Source organism: Bos indicus x Bos taurus, chromosome 7 (genome assembly GCF_003369695.1).
Source record: "Bos indicus x Bos taurus breed Angus x Brahman F1 hybrid chromosome 7, Bos_hybrid_MaternalHap_v2.0, whole genome shotgun sequence".
Classification (NCBI taxonomy): Eukaryota; Metazoa; Chordata; class Mammalia; order Artiodactyla; family Bovidae; genus Bos; species Bos indicus x Bos taurus.
In genome coordinates this window covers 92,819,138-92,840,593 of record NC_040082.1, presented here as the reverse complement: position 1 = coordinate 92,840,593, position 21,456 = coordinate 92,819,138, and the positions used below count along the sequence as shown (strand labels likewise).

Below are 21,456 nucleotides of genomic sequence, written 5' to 3'. Positions count from 1 at the left end.
ACCCGGAGGGAGGCCCGGGCAGGAGGTTGTTGTGTCTCTGTAGCTGAAGAACATGGCCCCGGGTTACTTATGCCAGGCATGCTGGCCCTACAGATTGAAAAACTTAGGAAACAGTATTGAGAAATCTGGGGCAGTCCCAGGGAGGAGGGAGGCCGCGGGGAGTGAGGGCTGGTCAGAGGAGGGAGGAAGCCAGGAGCCAGATAAAAAGGCAGACTCCAACAACCTCAGCTCACTGCCCCCCTGCCCTCTCCCTCCGTCCCTCTATCCCTCCTTCCCTCCACTGCCCCGGCACCATGAAGCCCACCTCAGGCCCCAGCCTGCTGCTGCTGCTTCTAGCCAGTCTCCCCATGGCCCTGGGGAACCCCATGTGAGTAGTCACAGCCTGACCCCCAAAAAAGGCTGCTTCAGAGACGAGAGTGTGCATTTGTGGTATGCGGCCCTGCATGTGTAGGGCGTATGCGGTGATGAGTGATTCTGCAGGAGAGGTGATCTGGCGTCCTGGACATTTGACCGTCATAGATTCTGGGAGTTTGTAGTTTCAGGTTTTAAGGGTCTAGAGATTTCGCGTGGGTGTATGTGGCTGAGGGCGTGGATCTGGATCTGGGGTGCCACAGGTTTAGGGAGGAGTTTGGGATGGTCTTGGCTGCCCTGGTGGCTCAGCAGGTAAGGAATCCGCCTGCAATGCAGGAGACACAGGAGACGCGGGTTTGATCCCTGGGTCAGGAAGATCCCCTGGAGGAGGGCACCGGCAACCCACTCTGGTATTCTTGCCTGGAGAATCCCATGAACAAAGGAGCCTGGCCGGCTACAGTCTAGAGGGTAGCAAAGAGTCGGACACGATTGACGCCACTTAGCTCATAGCACATATGGTGTTCCAGGGCTGGGTGTTTAGAGACTTGGGGTGTTTAAAGATTTCGGGATTAGAGCTCCTGGAATAAGTGGATTCAGTGGTGAGTTTGGAAGTCTTGGAAGAGGTGGCACCTCTCATTTTGGTGTTGAGGAGTTGATGGGATGTGAAGCACCGCCCCTGCCTCCTCCTCCCCCGCCCCGCCCCCAGTTGTCTGCCGGTCTCCGGATCCCCTGTGAGACCAGGGACTGGGGCAGAGCGCTCACCCTGGGGAAGGGCTGGCAGCCCGGGCTTCCGGGGATGACAGCGCCACGCCCCATGCTCCCCTCCGGCAGGTATTCCATGATCACCCCCAACATCCTGCGTCTGGAGAGCGAGGAGACTGTGGTGCTGGAGGCCCACGGAGGACAAGGGACTATTCAGGTCTCGGTCACCGTCCACGACTTCCCGGCCAAGAAACAAGTGCTGTCAAACGAAAACACCCAGCTGAACAGCAACAATGGCTACCTGAGCACCGTCACCATCAAGGTGGGCGCGCCAGGGAGCCCAATCCTGCTGCTGCCGCACCAGCTCCGAGAGTCCTCCACGCATCCACGTGGCTGAGCTCTCTGAGCCCCACCCACACTGCCTGAGCCCCGCCCCTTCTGAGTCTCCCCCTCCCCCATCTGAGCCCTCCCTTTTCTGAGCCCCTCCCACTGCTTCATCCAGTGCTTTCTCTGAGCTGTCTCCACCTTCTTTTTTATTTTAAATTAATTAATTTATTTTAATTGGAGGACAATTACTTTACAATATTGTGATGGTTTTTGCCATACATCAGCATGAATCGGCCACGGGTATGCATGTGTCCCCCTCCATCCTAAAAACCGCTTCCACAATTCTCCCCACCCTATCCCTCTGAATTGTCCCAAAGCACTGGCTTTGGGTTCCCGGCTTAAAAAAAAAAAAACAAAAAACTTTTAATTTATACTGGAGCATAATTGATTAGCAATGTTGCAGTAATTTCAGGTGTACAGTCAAGTGATTCAGTGATACATATACATGTATCTATTCTTTTCCAAATTCTTGCCTCATTTAGGCTGTTACATAATATTGAGCAGAGGTCCCTGTGCTATACAGTAGCCCCCTGATCTCTCTCAAATCCACCTCCTTCCAAGCCCTAGGATCTCTGAGCCCTTTCCCATTTCTGAGCCCCCGCCCTCCAAGCCCCTCCCTCTCTTAAGCCCTCTTCCTTCAGAGGCCCTTCCATCTGAGTTTTCTTTTTGAGTCCCTTCCCCTTCTGAGCCCTCCCTCCTCTGAGCCGCCTCTTACTCCCCCTTCCCATCCCTCCCTCTGACTCCCACCCCCTCTCTTACCCTCCCGCCATCTCAGTACCCCGTTACTCCCCAAATCTGGGCAAACCAGAATTGATGGGCAGGCTGTGTTGTGAAGAGGGCAGGTGGAGCAGACCCCTAATGATCTCTTGGTTCACGCCCAGATCCCGGCCAGCAAAGAGTTAAAATCCGACAAGGGGCACAAGTTCGTGACTGTCGTAGCGACCTTCGGGAATGTCCAGGTGGAGAAGGTGGTGCTGATCAGCCTTCAGAGCGGGTACCTCTTCATCCAGACGGACAAGACCATCTACACCCCAGGCTCCACGGGTAAGGGGCGGAGAGGGGTGGCTGGAGAGGGCGGGATTGGGGAGGGGCAGGGCTGGGGGAGGAGCAGAGTCTCACCCAACTCTCTTTTTCTGTCCCACCACCTCTCAGTCCTCTATCGGGTCTTCACTGTTGACCACAAGCTGCTGCCCGTGGGCCAGACGGTTTTCATCACCATCGAGGTACCAGCCAGCCAGGGCCCCAGACTTACCCGGGGCTGAGACTAAGGGAGAGACAAAGAGATCGAGACAGAGAAAGAGCCACGGACGGAGACCCAAAGTCAGAGGCATATAGAGAGGTCGGGAGAGGGGGCCGGGAGCCAGGGAGACCACGTGGGGCGATGCTTGCTTGCGCCTGAGGATTCTAGCTCCAGATAGACACCCGGTCACTGTGTGACTCTGGACAGGTCACTTCACATTTCCGCGTCTGTTTTCTTCATCAGAAGATTGGGATGATGACTGACACTAATTCTCTAGTGCCGCCAGAGGGCGCCCGTGAGCACTTGAGTCAGGCCCTGCCCCCTCCTCAGCCCCCAGCCTTCCAGGGCTCCCACTTCCCTGAGAACAAGTTTCAAGTCCTCCTGTGGCCCACAAGACTCTGCAAGACCTACCCCATCCCCTCCGTGCCCTCGCTGCTTCCCTCTTCTCCTCGGCTTACTGTGCTCCAGCCACACACCAGTCTCTTCAGGCAGAGCCCTGCCCCAGGGCCTTTGCATGGGCTACTCCCCCTACCCAGAAAACCCTCTTCCTGGAAATTTCCACACAGACCGCTCCCTCACCTCCTTCAAGTCTTTGTTCCAGTGTCCCAATTTTACAGTGAGATCTCACTGAGTGCCCTGTAAAATTGCAACACCCCCTCTCCTTCTGGCATCTTGTAAATGGGATCTATACATTTTATTAATTGCACCTTCCCCTAACCTCCACTGAACATAAATTCAGTGCTTGGCGGGTAGTAGGATAAATAAAAACTTACTGGAAGGAGGGAGGGAAGGAGAGGGGAGAGAGAAGCAGGGAGAGATGGGGAGGGAACCATACATGTAGAATGAAGGGAGAGAGAAGGGAGGAAGACTGGGGCATGTCCTCCTGTGGGGATCTTCCTGAGTATTTATTGAGATTACACAGAGCTAACAAGGACCAGGTCCTGAAGGCTGTGAGCTGGCTTTAGAGATTTAGGGGTATACAGGGAACAGGATACACATCTCCCCTCAAGGCACAGTGCTCAGCTCCCAGCAAATGTCACCCCGTACCAACAGAAGCATGTTATCCACAGTGACCTTAATTTCCAAGAGAAGCCAGAAAATTGGATTTCTATGTGATGTCTCCTGATGTTTAACTGTTGGCAATGCATGAAATCACATGTGTATGAGGTCTAGCCATGCAACATTGCTATGTCAAAAAGGCAGATGTGGGCAGTTATGTGTGGTGTATGTATGTGCTAATCAAATGCTTAGCACAGGGTCCTGCATCACAATAGATGACACATGTCATCTATTTTTAACATTTATTTATTAGGTTGTGTCGCGTCTTAACTGCGGCATGTGGAATCTAGTTCCATGACCAGGGATCGAACGTGCAATCCCTGCATTGGAAGCGTGGAGTTTTAGCCACTGGACCACCACCAGGGAAGTCCCAAACGCTAGTTATTATTTGTTTTTGGAGAGACGCTGATCATCATCAGCTCTTGCCTATATTAACATTTCCCAAACCAGTGACATAGGAGTAATAATTATCTTTTTCCAGATATGCTCATTGAGCACAGAGAGGCTAAGTAACTTGCCCAAGGTCACACAGCTTGTAATTGGCTCAGTGGGGATTTGAACCCAAGCTGACTGGCTCAGGGGCACGTTCTTCACCACTGCCCCTGTGGACCTAACACAGAGAAAATGTCCAGACACAGACAGGGAGGGGCAAGCCAAGAGGCAAAGCCTCATCTCTGAAGAGCCATTTTTCTCTCTGTCTCCTGACAGACCCCTGATGGCATCCCTGTCAAGCGGGACTCCAAGTCTTCTCAGAACCAGTTTGGCATTTTGACCTTGTCCTGGAACATTCCAGAGCTAGTGAAGTATGTCAGGTCCTCCAGGAGGGGGTTTGGGGCTCCCCTACCCCAGGAGAGGGAGTGGGGGGCCGCCAGGTCTGTCCAGATCACCAGCCTACCTCCCCCACAGCATGGGGGTGTGGAAGATCAAAGCCTACTATGAAGATTCTCCGCAGCAGGTCTTCTCCGCTGAGTTTGAGGTGAAGGAATATGGTAAGAGGGTCCAGGGAACTGGGGTTAGGGGGTAGGGGGATGGGGGAGTGCATCAGGCTGGGCTCAATGCTGGTCCCCCACCAACATGATCTGTCCCCCCCAGTGCTTCCCAGTTTTGAGGTCCAACTAGAGCCTGAAGAGAAATTCTACTACATTGATGACCCAGATGGCCTGAAGGTCAACATCATTGCCAGGTGAGGGGCAGGGGGAGGGGCCAAGTGGGGGGAGGGGCTCAACCGAGGCCAACGCTAGTTTGGAGGAAGACTCATCTGCAGAGGGGAGAATCTGAGACTGTCCCTGCATCGCAGGTTCTTGTACGGGGAACAGGTGGACGGAACAGCTTTCGTCATCTTTGGGGTCCAGGATGGCGACCGGAGAATTTCATTGACTCACTCCCTCACCCGTGTTCCGGTACCTAACAGAGGCCCTGTCTGGTCTCCCCCACCCTAAACACCCTTCCTGTCTCCTGTCGTCTGAGCCCACCCCCTGGTCCCTAACCCCAGGTCCCCCCTCCGCCATGAACCCTTACTGTCTCCCCCAGATCAACGATGGTAATGGGGAGGCCATACTGAAACGTCAGGTTTTGCTGAATGGAGTACAGCCCTCCCGAGCTGATGCCCTGGTGGGCAAGTCCATATATGTGTCCGCCACCGTCATCTTGCAATCAGGTGAGGCCCAGTCTGGGGGCGGAGGCCCAGAATGAAAGGGGGATCCAGTCTGAGAGGGGAGACCCAGAATGAAGCAGGGGATCCAGTTTTGAAGGGGGAGATGCAGTCTGAGGGAGAAGGCCAAGAAGGAAGGGGGCAGGATCCAGTCTGACAAGGGAGGTCTCATCTGAGAGAGGAAGCCCAGAATGAAGGGAGGGTCCAGGCTGGCAGGGGAGGTCTAGTCTGAGGGAAGAGGTGCAGAATGAAGGGAGGGGGGATCCAGTCTTACAGGGGAGACCTAGTCTGAGGGAGGAGGCCCAGAATGAAGAAGGGGTCCAGTCTGACAGGGAAGAACCACTCTGGGGCATAAGACCCAGTGCAAGAGGGAGACTCATTCTGAGGGTGGATGTTCAGAATGAATGTGGAATCAGGTCGATGGGGAAGATACATTCTAAGGACAGAGGCCCAGTACGAAGGCAGAGTGCAGTCTGACGGGGGAAGCCTGGTCCTGAGGGGTGGCCCAGGAGCCCACCCTCATGGCTGGCCCCCCTCAGGCAGTGACATGGTGGAGGCAGAGCGCACCGGGATCCCCATTGTGACTTCCCCCTACCAGATCCATTTCACCAAGACCCCCAAGTTCTTCAAACCTGCCATGCCCTTCGACCTCATGGTGAGACCCTGGGCAGGACTGCACCCCTCAACACTGCTCCTGAGCACGATCACACCCCTGGGTCTGCCTGAATGCCCTCCACCTGCCCCTGTACCCACAGGTGTACGTGACAAACCCCGACGGCTCCCCCGCTCGCCACATCCCGGTGGTGACCCAGGGCAGCAATGTGCAGTCCTTGACCCAGGATGATGGCGTGGCCAAGCTAAGCATCAACACACAGAACAAACGGGATCCCCTGACCATCACCGTGAGTTCTGGGCCAGCCTCAGGGGACTTAATTTTGTAGACTGGGGTCCTGACATGTGCACAAAAGGATCCTGTCTTGGGCATAGAGTGGGTTTCTTTCATTTGCATAAAGGGATGTGCCATCCACAGAGATGTTTTCATTTGCATAGAAGGGCTCTTTTTATGTTTTCATTTATTTGATTGAAGTAGAATTGACTTACAATGTTGTGTTAATTACTGCTGTACAGCAAAGTGATTCAGTTAGACATATACATATGTCTTTTTCATATCTTTTTCCATAATGGTTTATGACAGGATATTGAATAGAGTTCCCTGTGCTGTACTGTAGGGCTTTGTTTATCCATTCTATATATAATAGTTTGCACGCATAGATGTGTTCTCATCTGCACAGCAGGGTCCTACCTTCTAGATGTCTGCTGCCCAGATGTCTTCTTATTTTAAATTATTTACTCATTCATTTTTGGTGGCACTGGGTCTTTGTTGCTGTTTGCCAGCTTTCTCTAGTTGTGGGGCTTGGATTTCTCATTGAGGTGGCTTCTCTTTGTTGCAGACCACAGGCTCTAGGGTGCACAGGCTCGATAGTTGTGACACACAGGCTTAGTTGCTCCACAGCATGTGTAATCTTCCCGGACCAGGGATCGGACCCATGTTCCCTGCATTGGCAGGCAGATTCTTATCCACTGTGCCATCAAGGAAGTCCCTGCCTAGACATCTTATATGGACACTTGTGATGGCATTGGGCCCACCTGGATCATTCAGTCTCCTCCCCATCTCCTTAATATCCTTAACCTAATCTCATCTGCAAAGTCTTTCTCCTCACATAAAATACCCTGGTCTCAGGGGTGTGGATTTAGATGTCTCTGGGGAGGGCGGGTGGGCATCATGGCATCCATCTTTCCCTGACCAGGTACGCACAAAAAAGGACAATATCCCCGAGGGGCGACAGGCCACCAGGACCATGCAGGCCCTACCCTACAACACCCAGGGGAACTCCAATAACTACCTGCACCTCTCTGTGCCCCGCGTGGAGCTCAAGCCTGGGGAGACTCTCAACGTCAACTTCCACCTGCGCACGGACCCCGGCGAGCAAGCCAAGATCCGCTACTACACCTACATGGTCCGTGGCTTTCTAGAACTCCCAGTATCCCCGGGAGCCCTCATCCATCCCAGATTCCACCCCCCACCCCCGTCCCTGACTCCCACCCATTCTCCCGCTCACCTTCCTGATCCTTATACCGAACTGTCCCCCCAGATCATGAACAAGGGGAAGCTGTTGAAGGTGGGACGCCAGTACCGAGAGCCCGGCCAGGACCTAGTGGTATTGCCCTTGACCATCACGTCAGACTTCATCCCTTCCTTCCGCCTGGTGGCCTATTACACACTGATTAATGCCAAAGGCCAGAGGGAGGTGGTGGCCGACTCCGTGTGGGTGGATGTCAAGGACTCGTGTATGGGCACGGTAAGCTCCCTGGCACCTCTCTGTGCCCATCTGGAGACCCTCCACCTGGCTGTCCCTCTCCCCGTCTTGTGCCTCTGGCTCTGTCTCTCTCCAATCTTTTGAGTCCATGCCTCTCCCCATTTCAGAGTTCCTGCCTCTCCTCCTTTTCCATCTTATTCTTCCATCTCTTTCAGCCTCAGTTTCTTCATCTTTTTTTTTCTTGATATGGACCTTTTTTTAAAGTCTTTATTGAATTTGTTACAATATTACTTCTGCTTTATGCTTTTGGTGTTTTGGCTGGGAGGCAGGTGGGATCTTAGCACCCCAACCAGGGATCGAACCTGTACTCCCTGGATTGGAAGGCAAAGTCCTAACCACTGGGCCACCAGGGAAGTTCCCTTAGTAGCTTCTTTTTCTTCCAGTTTTATTGAAATGTAATTTACACACAGTACTAAGTTTAAGGTGTAGAGCATAATGATTTAACCTAGGTACATCATAAGTGATCAGCACAATAAGTTGAGTGAATAGTGATCACCTCATAGAGATATGAGATTAAAGAAATAGAAAAAGAAAATCTTTCCCTTGTGGTGAGAATTCAGGGTTTCCTCTAACGACCTTCCTTATATAATGGCACAGCAGGGTTAATTACATATATTTATTATGTTGTACATTACACCCCTGGTACTTAAAACTGAAAGTTTGTTTTTAACCACCTTCACTCAATTCCCTCTCCCTTTACCACACATCTGATCTCTTTTTCTATGAGTATGTTTGTTTGAAGTATAATTGACCTATGGTGGTGGTTACACGCTAAGTCATGTCTGACTCTTTGAAACCCCATGGACTGTAGTCTGCCAGGCTCCTCTGTACATGGGATTTCCCAGGCAAGAATACTGGAGTGGGTTGTCATTCCCTTCTCCAGGGGATCTTCCTAACCCAGGGATCAAACCTGGGTCTCCTGCATTGCAGGCGGATTCTTTACCAACTGAGCTACAGGGAAGTGCCTAATTGACCTATGCCACTATGTTAGTTCCTGGTGTACGACATTTCTACAATCCACATATCAACATATTTCTGTGTGTTTCAAAATGCTCACCATCATGAGTCCTGTTAGTAACCACATGTCACCATACAAAGGTCCTATGTGCTTATTGACTATCTTCTTCACACTGTGTATTTGATCCCTATGACTCATTTATTTCATAAGTAGACGCTTGCACTCAGTATCTCTCTTGCTCCTGGTTTTCTCTCTTTTCTTGATTTTCTGCCTGATGCCAGTTTGGCTTGCTTCTTCCCCTCCCCTTTCAGTCCAGCTCAAGACCTCCTCTGTCTTGGGCTTCTTGAGGTCTTACAGGGCTGAATTCCCCCTCCAACCTGCTCCCCTCCCATAGCTGGTGGTGAAAAATGGTGGGAAGGAAGAGAAACACCATCGACCCGGGCAACAGATAACCCTGAAGATCGAGGCTGACCAGGGGGCCCGAGTGGGGCTCGTGGCCGTGGACAAGGGCGTGTTTGTGCTGAATAAGAAGAACAAATTGACCCAGAGAAAGGTATGCCCCAGAGTCGCTGAGGTTGGTTCAGAGATGGCATTGGGTTGAGGTGGGAGTGATGCTTATTGTCGTTCAGTCACTCAGTCCTGTCCAACTCTTTTTCAATCCCATGGACTGTAGCCCACCAGGCTTCTCTGTCCATGGCATTTCCCAGGCAAGAATACTGGAGTGGGTTGCCATTTCCTTCTCCAGGGTACCTTCCCCACCCAGGGATGGGACCTGTGTCTCCTGCATTGGCAGGCAGATTCTTTACCACTGAGCCACCTGGGGATGATGCTGGAGAGGAGCAGATAGGTTGAGCATAGAGGTCTGAATGGATGTAGACACGGGGATGGGTTGAAGTCAAGTTGAGGATGAGAATGTGGGTGGACAAAGGTCCACGTTGGAGATGGTGCTGGGAATGGACGCAGTCCAGAGTCCAATTCTGGATCGTCCATCGTGGCCTGCCAGCTTGGGGAACAGGATAAGGATGGATGGGGTGGGGCTGGATGGACAAGCTGGCCAGAGGGTGGTGGCCCTTCTGACCCTCCGCCTGCACTCCACCCCGCAGATCTGGGACGTGGTGGAGAAAGCGGACATTGGCTGCACCCCAGGCAGTGGAAGAAACTATGCTGGCGTCTTCACGGATGCAGGACTCACTCTCAAGACCAGCCAGGGCCTGGAGACCCAGCAGAGGGCAGGTGAGGATGCAGGGAAAGGCAGGGCAGGCGAGAAGCAGGGCCTCCATCCCCCAGATACTGAGATCATGTTAAGGGCAGGGCTCTGGGGTGCAGGTTGGGGTGTTGGAAGTCCCGCCTCCACTATCATCTCGCAAATCACTTCTTTCTGAGCCTCGGTATGGGCCACAATAACACTCCAACATCACGGCGGGGGTGGGGGTGGGGGGAGGCTGCAGTGGGGAGGAAACCAAGGACACATCAGTCAGTCAGTCAGTTCAGTCGCTCACTCATATCCGACTGCAACCCCATGAACTGCAGCACGCCAGGCCTGCCTGTCCACCACCAACTCCCAGAGTTTACCCAAACTCATGTCCATCGAGTCGGTGATGCCATCCAGCCATCTCATTCTCTATCGTCCCCTTCTCCTCCTGCCCCCAGTCCCTCCCAGCATCAGGGTTTTTTCCAATGAGTCAACTCTTCTCATGAGGTGGCCAAAGTATTGGAGTTTCAGCTCAGCATCAGTCCTTCCAATGAACACCCAGGGCTGATCTCCTTCAGAATGGACTGGTTGGATCTCCTTGCAGTCCAAGGGACTCTCAAGAATCTTCTCCAACACCACAGTTCAAAAGCATCATTCTTTTCTTCACAGTTCAGCTCTCACATCCATACATGACCACTGGAAAAACCATAGCCAGGACCTTTGTTGGAAAAGTAATGTCTCTGCTTTTGAATATGCTATCTAGGTTGGTCATAACTTCCCTTCCAAGGAGTAAGCGTCTTTTAATTTCATGGCTGCAGTCACCATCTGCAGTGATTTTGGAGCCCCAAAAAATAAAGTCTGACATTGTTTCTACTGTTTCCCCATGTATTTGCCATGAAGTGATGGGACCAGATGCCATGATCTTAGTTTTCTGAATGTTGAGCTTTAAGCCAACTTTTTCAGTCTCCTCTTTCACTTTCATCAAGAGGCTTTTTAGTTCCTCTTCACTTTCTGCCATAAGGGTGGTGTCATCTGCATATCTGAGGTTATTGATATTTCTCCCCACAATCTTGATTCCAGCTTGTGCTTCCTCCAGCCCAGCGTTTCTCATGATGTACTCTGCATATAAGTTAAATAAGCAGGGTGACAATATACAGCCTGGACATACTCCTTTTCCTATTTGGAACCAGTCTGTTGTTCCATGTCCAGTTCTAACTGTTGCTTCCTGACCTGCATACAGATTTCTCAAGAAGCAGGTCAGGTGGTCTGGTATTCCCATCTCTTTCAGAATTTTCCACAGTTTATTGTGATCCACACAGTCAAAGGCTTTGGCATAGTCAATAAAGCAGAAACATAGTAGGTGCCTAACCCATCTGGTTCCCCTTCCACCTGCCTTTAGATCCGCAGTGCCCGCAACCAGCCACCCGCCGACGCCGCTCGGTGCAGCTCATGGAGAAGAGGATGGATAAAGGTGTGCGCCCTCCGCTGGTCCCCACCCATTCTGGATCCCAGCTAGAGAGGGAAGGGGAGGGTCTGACCGTGGGGAAGTTCTTCCTGGGCTGTGTCCTGAGTGTCTGCTGCTTCGAGGCCAGCAGCTGAGGGCGCGCGGGACGTGTCGGGGAAATCTGTGTTCCCATAGCGGGTCAGTACAGCAGCGATCTGCGCAAGTGCTGCGAAGACGGCATGCGGGACAACCCCATGAAGTTCCCGTGCCAGCGCCGGGCCCAGTTCATCCTGCAGGGCGACGCGTGCGTCAAGGCCTTCCTGGACTGCTGCGAGTACATCACTCAGCTGCGGCAGCAGCACAGCCGCGACGGCGCCCTGGAGCTGGCCAGGAGTGAGTCCTGTGGCGGGGAGGGCGGGCCTGTCCGAGGTGGGAGGAGGAGCCAATCCGAAGAGGGTAGAGCCAATCTGTTCAAGGAGCGGGGAGTCCAGTCCTAGGGGGAGGAGGTGCCTGTCCGAAGGAAGAGGGGGTCTCTATCCAGCGAGTCCGAGGTGAGGAGGAGGCCTGTCCGGAGAGGGAGGAAGACGTGCCTGTCTGAGGGAGGAGGAGATCTCCAGTGGGGCAAGGAGATCCCTGTCTGAGAGGGAAGGACGTCCTGTCTGAGGGGGATGCGGGTCTGTCGCAGGTGGAAGAAAGTGCCTGTCTGAGGGAAGAAGGACCTAGTCTAGTGGAGAAGACTCCTTTCCTGAGGGCAAGGAAATTTCCTGCCTGGGTGGATTAGCCTGGCCCTGGCCCCAGACCCTCTGAAGTTTGACTTTACCAGTGCCCAGGACACCCCTCCCTCCCATGATCTGAGGGATCATTCTAGAAGATAGAGCTGGTCACACTAGTTGCCAGTAGGAAGACATGAGATGGGTTATAAGCTTGCCTTTACCAAAGAAAACTAATTCATGTTGCCTTATTAAGAGACCTGCTCAACCTTTGCCCAATGTTCAATCATTCATTCATTCATTCGATTCTGGAGAGGACATGTACACAGTCAAAACTCTACATCTCAGGCCACATCAATCTTAAGCAAAGCCAGGGCTTCTCTTAGAAGCCCCCTTTAAGCAAAATCAGAATGGTCTCACCACAAAGTGGCCTTTACAGAACTGACACAGTCTCCACGGCCATCTGTTGAGAGACAGAGGAGCCCGGTGTGGCCTGATCCCACCATTATTCAGTTTTTAAAATTTTTGGTTATGCCATGTGGCATGCAGAATCTTAGTTCCCTGATCAGGGATTGAACCTATGCCCCCTGCAGTGGAACTTCGGGACCTTAACCACTGGACTACCAGTGGGAGAAAAGGAAGTCCCTCTCCTTTTCTTTTTGTTTTTTAAAAATATATTTTAGTATGTCTTAATTAGAAGACTTCTGTGCCAGAATGGGCTTTGTTGAAACTGAACTATCTGCAGATAACTTCTCAAAAGCAGCCACTGCCAAAGTCAAATATTTCTGAATTCCTTTAGCTGGAAAACTAGCAACCCCTTCAACCCTCTACCCCACCAAAAACATGATTCCCAACATACATGAACACAGAATTCTACCTTCAGTCTCTTTGCAAATTATAATGACTAGGCATGCTACTCTCTGCTCCAGTGACCCAAGACTTTTCTTTCGCAAAGAAGAAATTTAGACAATGTGTGTATGATTTACACACACGGATGACTTTTTTCCCCCAGCATTATGTCATTTTTTTAGCCAACTGGGGGTGATACAGAGGGTTGATTAAGAGTTAGTATCCCAAGGCACTTTCATAGATTACTCCAGAGTACTGGGCTTCCCTTGTGGCTCAGCTGGTAAAGAATCTGCCGGGAGACCTGGGTTCGATCCCTGGGTTGGGAAAATCCCTTGGAGAAGGGAAGGGCTACCCACTCCAGTATTCTGGCCTGGAGAATTCCATGGACTGTATAGTCCATGGGGTTGCAAAGAGTCGGACATGACTGAGCGACTTTCACCTTCTTCGCTTTTATGGGTGGATTTAAGTATCTATGGAATTCCACCTACTTTGTGGTTAGGCAGAAAAGTGAAAGTGTTAATCACTAAGACTCTGACTCTGTGACTCCATGGCTGTAGCCCACCAGGTTCCTCTGTCTATGGGATTTCCCAGGCAAGAATACTGGAGTGGGTAGCCATTTCCTCCTCCAGGGGATCTTCCGGACCCAGGGAACCTGTAAGTCCTGCATTGACAGGCAGATTCTTTACCATCTGAACTACCAGGGAAGCCCCAGAACCAAATTAAAATCTGTTCATCATTGTTTGAGGAAAGCCCAGCCAGGATTAAACTCTATTCTAGTCCAGCTTTGTGTACTTGCTGATGGGGTCAAGATGACTTTTAAAGACCACTGTCTCTTTGGCAATCTCCATCAAGTCCAGAGAATCTCTCAGCTAGCCCCATTGCTTTCAGGATAGACTTAACCATCACATGGTTAATGTAACACAGCAGGCATGGGCCAATGATGCTTTTAGAGGCTCTTTCATGCAAATATTTTCATTCCCTTGAAAATCAAAGGGGAAAAAACAAATCAACCCAATGCAGTGTGGCTTATTTTCACCTTTATACCAACATGGTTGTAAAATGTGACTTTTAATATTTTTTTTTATGGAGAAAGGAGCCTCTTGGGGCAAATGTGCCTAGGATCCCTGGAAGTGATCATGTGACCTTGGGTGTGTCCATGCTAGGAATCCCTCTAGGGGATGATAAAGATAAATATCTAAAAGGGACAGTGGAGGGAGCAGGAGGGGGGATTCAGTCTGTTTTAACCCCCCACCCCCCACCCACAGGTGACCTGGATGATGACATAATCCCAGAGGAGGACATCATTTCCCGAAGCCAATTCCCCGAGAGCTGGTTGTGGACCGTCATTGAGGACCTTAAACAAGCAGACAAAAATGGGTAAGGCTGGGATGGCCCCACTTCAACCTATCCCCAGGCCAGCTTCTATGGTCACCCTAGATTGGACACTGCATTTGCATGCCCCTCAAACCCCCTTCTTTTGTGGAATCATGGTGGAAGCACACAACCCAGCCTAGAAAATAGAGTTGGGGCTACCTAAATGTACCCACCTCCAGCCCCCTTCCAATCCTGTCCCTTGGGGCCCCTCCCTACCTGCTCTCCCCCTGCATCCTGCTAGATGTCTTCTCCTAATCACCGCCCCCCCCCCCCACTTCTCCCTGGACCAGAATCTCCACGAAGCTCATGAACGTGTTTTTGAAAGACTCCATCACCACTTGGGAGATTCTGGCCGTGAGCTTGTCAGACAAGAAAGGTGAGAGAGGATGGTGGTCCGGTCCTCGGAGGCCGGGACCCCAGATCCCCTGAGCATTTTCTCATTCCATCCTGACAGATCTTTTGTTTCTTGGTGGCTGACACTTTGCCCTGGTTACTAGAGAGGGATTAGAGTGCAGAATGTGAGTGACATCGTGATTTGGTAAATAGACTTTATTTTTAGCGGTTTTAGTTCAGAGCAAAATTGAGAGGCTGGTGCAGAGACTTCCTATGTACCATTTTCCCTGACCACATACACAGCCTCCCTCACCATCTACATTGTAACAATTGATGGACACATCATTATCTTTGCTAGTTCTTAGCTGACATTAAGGAGAAAGCAATGGCAACCCACTCCAGTACTTTTGCCTGGAGAATCCCATGGACAGAGGAGCCTGGTAGGCTATAGTCCATGGGGTCACATAGAGTCGGACATGACTGACGCGACTTAGCAGCAGCAGCAGCTGACATTAGGGCTCACACTCGGTGTCTTACGTTTCTGCGGGTTTGGACAAATGTATAAAAACACACAGGCTTCCCAGGTGGCGCAGTGGTAAAGAACCTGCCTGCCAAGGCAGGAGATGCAAGAAAGGCAGGTTCGATCCCTGGATCAGGAAGATCCTCTGGAGTAAGAAATGGCAACTCGCTCCAGTATTCTTGCCTGGAAAATTTCATGGGTGGGCTACAGTCCATGGGGTTGTAAAGATTTGGACACGACTGAGCGATTGAGCGTACACGTGCATAAAGACATATATCCACCATATCATATAGAATTATTTGCTATATGATGTATTATTCTATAATATCATAGAGAATAATTTGCAACAACAACTTGGTAGGGGTGATGTTGCCATGATAGTGAGTCAAGCAATTAAGAAAAAATAAAAGAGGAAGCGGGATGAAGTGAGTGATTGAAACATCAGCAGGTAGGCTGTGAAACACAACAAAAAGGGGTATGCGTATCCTCCCCCGCCACTGCCACCAACAGCTGCGTGTGGGACCCTGACAAACCCTAGTCAAGTATGAATGATTTAGAGCTGGTCTGGGAATGGGGCAAGGAAAGTGAGGCACTGACTTTGAATGCAAAATTAGGTGGGTGCCAAAAAATCTCAGTCATCAAGGTAAATTGTATTTTCATGCAATAGTTTTTTAAAAGATCAAAATGAATGCCAAAAAAAAAAAAAATCCATGATGTACAAAATACCTAGATTTTAAATAAAAACCAGCACTGTGTTGAACCCTGTTAGAGCTTGAGGCCAAAGGAAAGATGTGTTTCATATACATATTTTCTGTCCATTTTAAAGGTTATTTTTTTTCCAGAGCATTAAAGTAGTTGAAAAACTATTAAAAACACACACAAAAAAGATGTATTAAAACTCACAGCATTAAGTGTATTTCATTTATACCACACCCAGTTACTCTAGTATACGTTTATTTAGTTATAATTTATCATAAATTATACGCAAGGCACATAGTTTTCCTTCTGCCTGGGACTCCAAAGCCACTCAGCACAGTTCTGGTTTGGGGTCCCCATCCCTGTTTCAAATCAGGGCATCTTCATATTTGCCTGTTGTGCATTTCTGTATACCAAGGTTCTGTCTGAGGTTTCCTTTACCTAAAAAATGTTCCTGCAGCTTGAAAAAAAAATGTAAACTACCTTTAGACCCTTGCCTCTTAAGCATGTTCTCTGGACTAGCTGCAATCTGGTCAAGAAGCTTTACCTCGGAGTTTGTTAGACATTATCTTTTTTTTTTTTTTAACTTTTTTATTTTATATTGAAGTACAGCCGATGAACAGTATTGTGATGGTTTCAGGTGGGCAGTGAAGAGACTCAGCCATACATATCCATGTATCCATTCTCCCCCAAACTCCCCTCCCATCCAGACTGCCACATAACATTGAACAGAGTTCCCTGTGCTATACAGTAAGTCCTTATTTGTTGCCCATTTAAAATATAGCAGTATGTATAAGACATTTAGGCTTCCCTTATGGCTCAGTCAGTAAAGAATCTGCCTGCAATGCAGGAGACCTGGGTCTGATCCCTGGGTTGGGAAGATCTCCTGGAGAAAGAAATGGCAACCCACTCCAGTATTCTTGCCTGGAGAATCCCACGGACAGAGGATCCTGGCGGGCTACAGTCCAGAGTGTTGCAAAGAGTCAGACACGACTGAAGCAGCTTAGCATGCATGCAACCAATAGAACTTGAAAATTTTAAACTTAAGAGCTCTTATGGGGTAAAGAAAGAGTATTGTTAAAAGTGGGGCGCTTCACAAGCCCAAGTCCCTGAGTCCAAATCCCACATCTTTCTCTGGGCAGCTGTGTGGCCTTAATCAAGTTACTCAGCCTCTTGATGCTCATCTATAAAATGGGCACAACTGAAAGAGTAACTACTCAAAGTGTTGGGATTTTATAATAGTTATAATAGTACCGGACACATTGTACATGTTCAATGAGTGTGAACTATTATTTTTATTATTGGAGTTGAGCATATTTTAGGGGTCAAAGAGTAAATGCCTTTTGGAGATGTATAGACGCCTCCTTAAATGACACAGATCAGATATCAGAAGTCAATTCTTTTTTAAAAGATATTTCTTTTTATTTATTTATTTGACTGCACTGGCTTTTAGCTGCGTCATGTGAGATCTAGTTCCTTGATCAGGGATCAAACCTGGGCCCCCTGCATTGGAAACCCAGAGTCTCAGCCACTGGACCACCAGGGAATTCCCTTTTTTAAAAATTGAATTATGGTTGATTCACAGTGTTGTGTTAGTTTCTGGCTTAGTCATTTCTTTTTAAGAGATTTTCTTTTTGTCCACTCCATGTGACTTGCAGGATCTTAGTTCCTTGACCAGGGATCAAACCCCCCCAACCCCCGACCCCCGCCACGATGTGCCATCTATGTGTGTGTGCTTAGTGGCTCAGTCATGTCCAACTCTGAGACCCCATGGACTGTAGCCCGCCAGGCTCCTCTGTCCACAGGATTTCCCAGGCAAGAATCCTGGAGTCGTTTGCCATTGCCTTCTCGAAGGGAATCTTCCTGACCCAGAGAACGAACCCACATCTCCTGTGACACAGGCAGATTCTTTACTATCTGAGCCACCAGGAAAGCCCCCATATTATGTCTATGGGCTTCTGCAAAGACCTTGGGATAGCTCCCGCGGTTAAGTGTAAGCACTGAGACATTGGTAGGGGCAAGAGTTTGGACCCAGTCCACCCTGCCCAGTCCTCTGACCCACTCCTGACACTCTGTGTTCTGTTTCCACTCCGGGCAGGGATCTGTGTGGCTGACCCCTATGAGGTCACTGTGATGCAGGATTTCTTTATCGACCTGCGTCTCCCCTACTCGGTGGTGCGCAACGAGCAAGTGGAGATCCGAGCGATCCTCTACAACTACCGGGAGGCGGAAAATCTCAAGGTGCGTCCCTGGCGCAACAGAGGCATGGAGGGCGCGGGGACTTGGGGGAGCGAGTCTGTGGCACGTTCTCCTGACCCCATACTCTCTCCCCCTGGCAGGTGAGGGTGGAATTGCTCTACAATCCAGCCTTCTGTAGCCTGGCCACCGCCAAGAAGCGCCACCAGCAGACTATAACGATCCCAGCCAGGTCCTCGGTGGCGGTGCCTTACGTCATTGTGCCCCTGAAGATCGGCCTCCACGAGGTGGAGGTCAAGGCTGCCGTCTACAACCACTTCATCAGTGATGGTGTCAAGAAGACCCTGAAGGTCGTGGTGAGTCCTTGGGGTACCTGCTGCCCCTTGTCCTTCAGGAGAGGCTCCGGTTCTCCCTGTGCTGTCAACCCAACTTGGAGACCCAGGCACACCATAGGAGATTCAGGAGTTCTGGAACTTTGAATGGAGGGCCAGGATTAGGGTGAGGCAAGTGAGGCATTATTCTTGGGCACAGAATTTTTAGCAGACACCTGAAAACTCAGAAATCAATAATATTTTTTCATTAAAATATATTTTAATATCAAATATGACATCTTGTAACATTTTAGCACAGGAGTTTTCTTCTGACTTTAAAAATCTTGGGGACAGTTCCCTGGTGGTCCAGTGATTAGGACTCAGTATTTTCACTGCTGTGGCCCTGGATTTGATCCCTGGTCATGGAACTAAGATATCATAAGCCACACAGCACAGCCAAATAAATAAGTAAAATTTAAAAAGCTTGAGAAAATATATTTCACAGAGCAAATATTGGAAAGGAATAATACACAACTGCAAGAACTAGAACACTTCTTTTTTACCTATGAGTTTTACCTATGAGTCTTTACCTATGAGTCTTACCCTTAAAATACGCGTTAACACACAACAAAAAAGAAGACCCATGGGGAAAAAAAACTCAACCCAGAAAAAAAGAAATATGCATTAACAGTCATATTTCTGTTACTGTTTCCTATAGTGTTGAACATTTTCAAATATAATAGACAAAATCATCAACCAAAATGAAAGGATTTTAGCATCTTTCATGAGTACTTTAAAGCAAAGCATAAGATCATAAACAAGATCAAAAATATTTTAGTGCAATATTTTAAGAAATCAAAATTCATTCCCAAAACCTCTGCAATATACAAAATATCAAAATTTTAGAGACAAATTTGATGGTGTCAAACTATGTCATATTGACACCTAAAGCAAAAGAAAACTGAGTTGGGCCCGTGTATATTTTTTATCAGTTATTTTTTCCCAAAAAACATTACAGTAGTTGAAAAAATATTGAAACATTCAAAACCAAATGTATCAAAACTGACAGATTTCACATTGAAATGTTTTATTTACACCCAAATCATAATTTATTATAATTTTTATTTTCTGGCTTTAATGGAAGCAAACATATTTTTTCAACTACTTTAATGTTCTGGAATAAACCTAACCATTAAAATAATATATTTTAAAAATTACATGAAAGTGTGTATATATAGGTGCACACGTTTTTCCCCTTGCTGTGAATTTCAATATGACTCAACACAGGCACTGGTGGGAAGAAACCAGTAGTGAGCTGGAGCCTGTGATACCCAGCTCCCTAGATCCAGTATGTCTACCACGTCCCAAGTCTGTACTCACTCACGGTGGTAGCTTGAAATCCATCATGGTGGAGATATTCACACCAAGGAAATTGGCAGCACTATAAATCAAGAGCTTTTCTTCCTGGAGAGCTGGATGTTACACACTGATGAATACAACATAGGCAGGAACTCAGTCTGCAAAGGAAAAGATGGGACTCACTCCAGGCAAAAGGAGAATGGGTTCTGTGAGGGCAAATGCACCCACTGTCCTCCATGGAGGCTTATGTGCATATACACGTGAGAGCTTGTGTTGGGCCTTTGACTCTAATTAAGATGCCCCTATTTTAATTGAGCACTTACTATCTGCTAGGCACTGTGTTAAGTAGTTATGTACATTCTTTCATCTATTTTTTCTCTTTCCTTTATTATTTATTCTTGTTTACTGGCTCAAAAAGTTTCTTTTAAATTATTTGTTTTAAAATTTTTATTTTATTTAGCCCATTAAGAGGCACTGGGTTAAAAACAGGCTCTGGAGCCAGACTATTAGGTTCAAACCCAAATCCTGTTCTACTTGCTTTGTGACCTTGGGCAAGTTACTTTACCTGTCTGTTCCCCAGTTCCCTCATCTTTAATATTTATTTATTTGGCTTAGTTGTGGCACAGGGATCTTCTTCTCTAGTTGTGGCATATGGGCTCAGTAGTTGCAGCACATGGGCTTGGTTGCCCCATGGTATGTGGGATCTTAGTTCCTTTACCAGGGATCAAACCCATGTACCCTGCACTGCAGGCAGATTATTAACCACTGGGCCATGAGGAAGTCCCTCCCCCATCTGTAAAATGGGAGTGATAAAAGCGGTACCCACTCCAGTGGGTTGTTGTGAAGATTAAATGAATTAACCACAGGAGAGCAATCATCTAGGCTCATAGAAAGATTTCTAAAGGTCTTGTTACTTCTTTGTTAATTTATAATTTTATTATGAACTTGCACAACAATAGGCATGAGGAAAGAAGGAAGATGAGGCACAGAGAGGTTAAGTAACTGACCTCCAGTCACACAGCTAAGATCAGGTGGAGGCCCTCATGCCTTATACTACAGTAATCCCCAGCATATAACCAACTGTCTGTCTTACTCATGCAACTCCCCCTGCCCCTAACACCATCCAGCCAGAAGGCGTAAGAGTCAACAAAACTGTGGCTGTTCGTACACTGAATCCAGAACATCTGGGTCAAGGTGAGTCATCCACGGGAGAGGGAGTGAGGCCTGGGTGGTGGTGATGCAGAATGGGGTGGGAGGGAGCTGGTGCCATCTGTGTCTCCCATTCATCCTGCAGGGGGAGTGCAGCGAGAGGAAGTCCCAGCTGCAGATCTTAGTGATCAAGTCCCAGACACCGAGTCAGAGACCAAGATCCTCCTGCAGGGTGAGATGCCCTTGGACCCCAACCCCAGGAGACCCAGAACAATGTTGGGAGGAGAGTCATGACCCGAGAGTCAGGAGCCCAGTTCCATCCACTCTCACCCCAGGGATATTTAACCATGTGTCTCCTGCCTCCTCTTCAGCTAGAACCCCTCCTCGAACCACTTCATAGAAGGCTCCAGGCAGTACTTAGTTCAGCAAACAGCTTTTGCTGATAAAGAGGTTTACATGAGCAATATAGTTCAAGAGCAGAAATTCCAGATCTAATTGTCTTGGATGGAGAACTGGGGCAAGACGGAGCTAGAAAGGCACCTTGCATCTTGACAGCTGTGAAGTTTGGGGAGGAGACCCTTGGTTTCTTCATCTGTG

At 49.0% G+C, this 21,456-nt stretch overlaps 1 protein-coding gene across 1 annotated transcript in view; it reads left to right on the top strand.

Moving 5' to 3' along the window:
- The first annotated feature begins 224 nt into the window (after nucleotides 1–224).
- Nucleotides 225–21,456, top strand: part of C3 (complement C3) — a 36,018-nt gene continuing 14,786 nt past the window's right edge. The window contains exons 1-23 of the mRNA XM_027547464.1: nucleotides 225–367; nucleotides 1,183–1,375; nucleotides 2,322–2,484; nucleotides 2,593–2,663; nucleotides 4,448–4,542; nucleotides 4,646–4,728; nucleotides 4,832–4,922; nucleotides 5,037–5,139; nucleotides 5,270–5,396; nucleotides 5,930–6,045; nucleotides 6,146–6,292; nucleotides 7,199–7,408; nucleotides 7,544–7,750; nucleotides 9,121–9,279; nucleotides 9,830–9,959; nucleotides 11,318–11,389; nucleotides 11,558–11,755; nucleotides 14,187–14,298; nucleotides 14,586–14,671; nucleotides 17,943–18,085; nucleotides 18,184–18,396; nucleotides 20,838–20,904; nucleotides 21,005–21,091. Of these exons, the coding sequence (XP_027403265.1) occupies nucleotides 294–367; nucleotides 1,183–1,375; nucleotides 2,322–2,484; nucleotides 2,593–2,663; nucleotides 4,448–4,542; nucleotides 4,646–4,728; nucleotides 4,832–4,922; nucleotides 5,037–5,139; nucleotides 5,270–5,396; nucleotides 5,930–6,045; nucleotides 6,146–6,292; nucleotides 7,199–7,408; nucleotides 7,544–7,750; nucleotides 9,121–9,279; nucleotides 9,830–9,959; nucleotides 11,318–11,389; nucleotides 11,558–11,755; nucleotides 14,187–14,298; nucleotides 14,586–14,671; nucleotides 17,943–18,085; nucleotides 18,184–18,396; nucleotides 20,838–20,904; nucleotides 21,005–21,091 (2,947 nt within the window). The 5' untranslated portion in view covers nucleotides 225–293. The remainder of the gene's footprint in view (nucleotides 368–1,182; nucleotides 1,376–2,321; nucleotides 2,485–2,592; nucleotides 2,664–4,447; nucleotides 4,543–4,645; nucleotides 4,729–4,831; nucleotides 4,923–5,036; nucleotides 5,140–5,269; nucleotides 5,397–5,929; nucleotides 6,046–6,145; nucleotides 6,293–7,198; nucleotides 7,409–7,543; nucleotides 7,751–9,120; nucleotides 9,280–9,829; nucleotides 9,960–11,317; nucleotides 11,390–11,557; nucleotides 11,756–14,186; nucleotides 14,299–14,585; nucleotides 14,672–17,942; nucleotides 18,086–18,183; nucleotides 18,397–20,837; nucleotides 20,905–21,004; nucleotides 21,092–21,456) is intronic.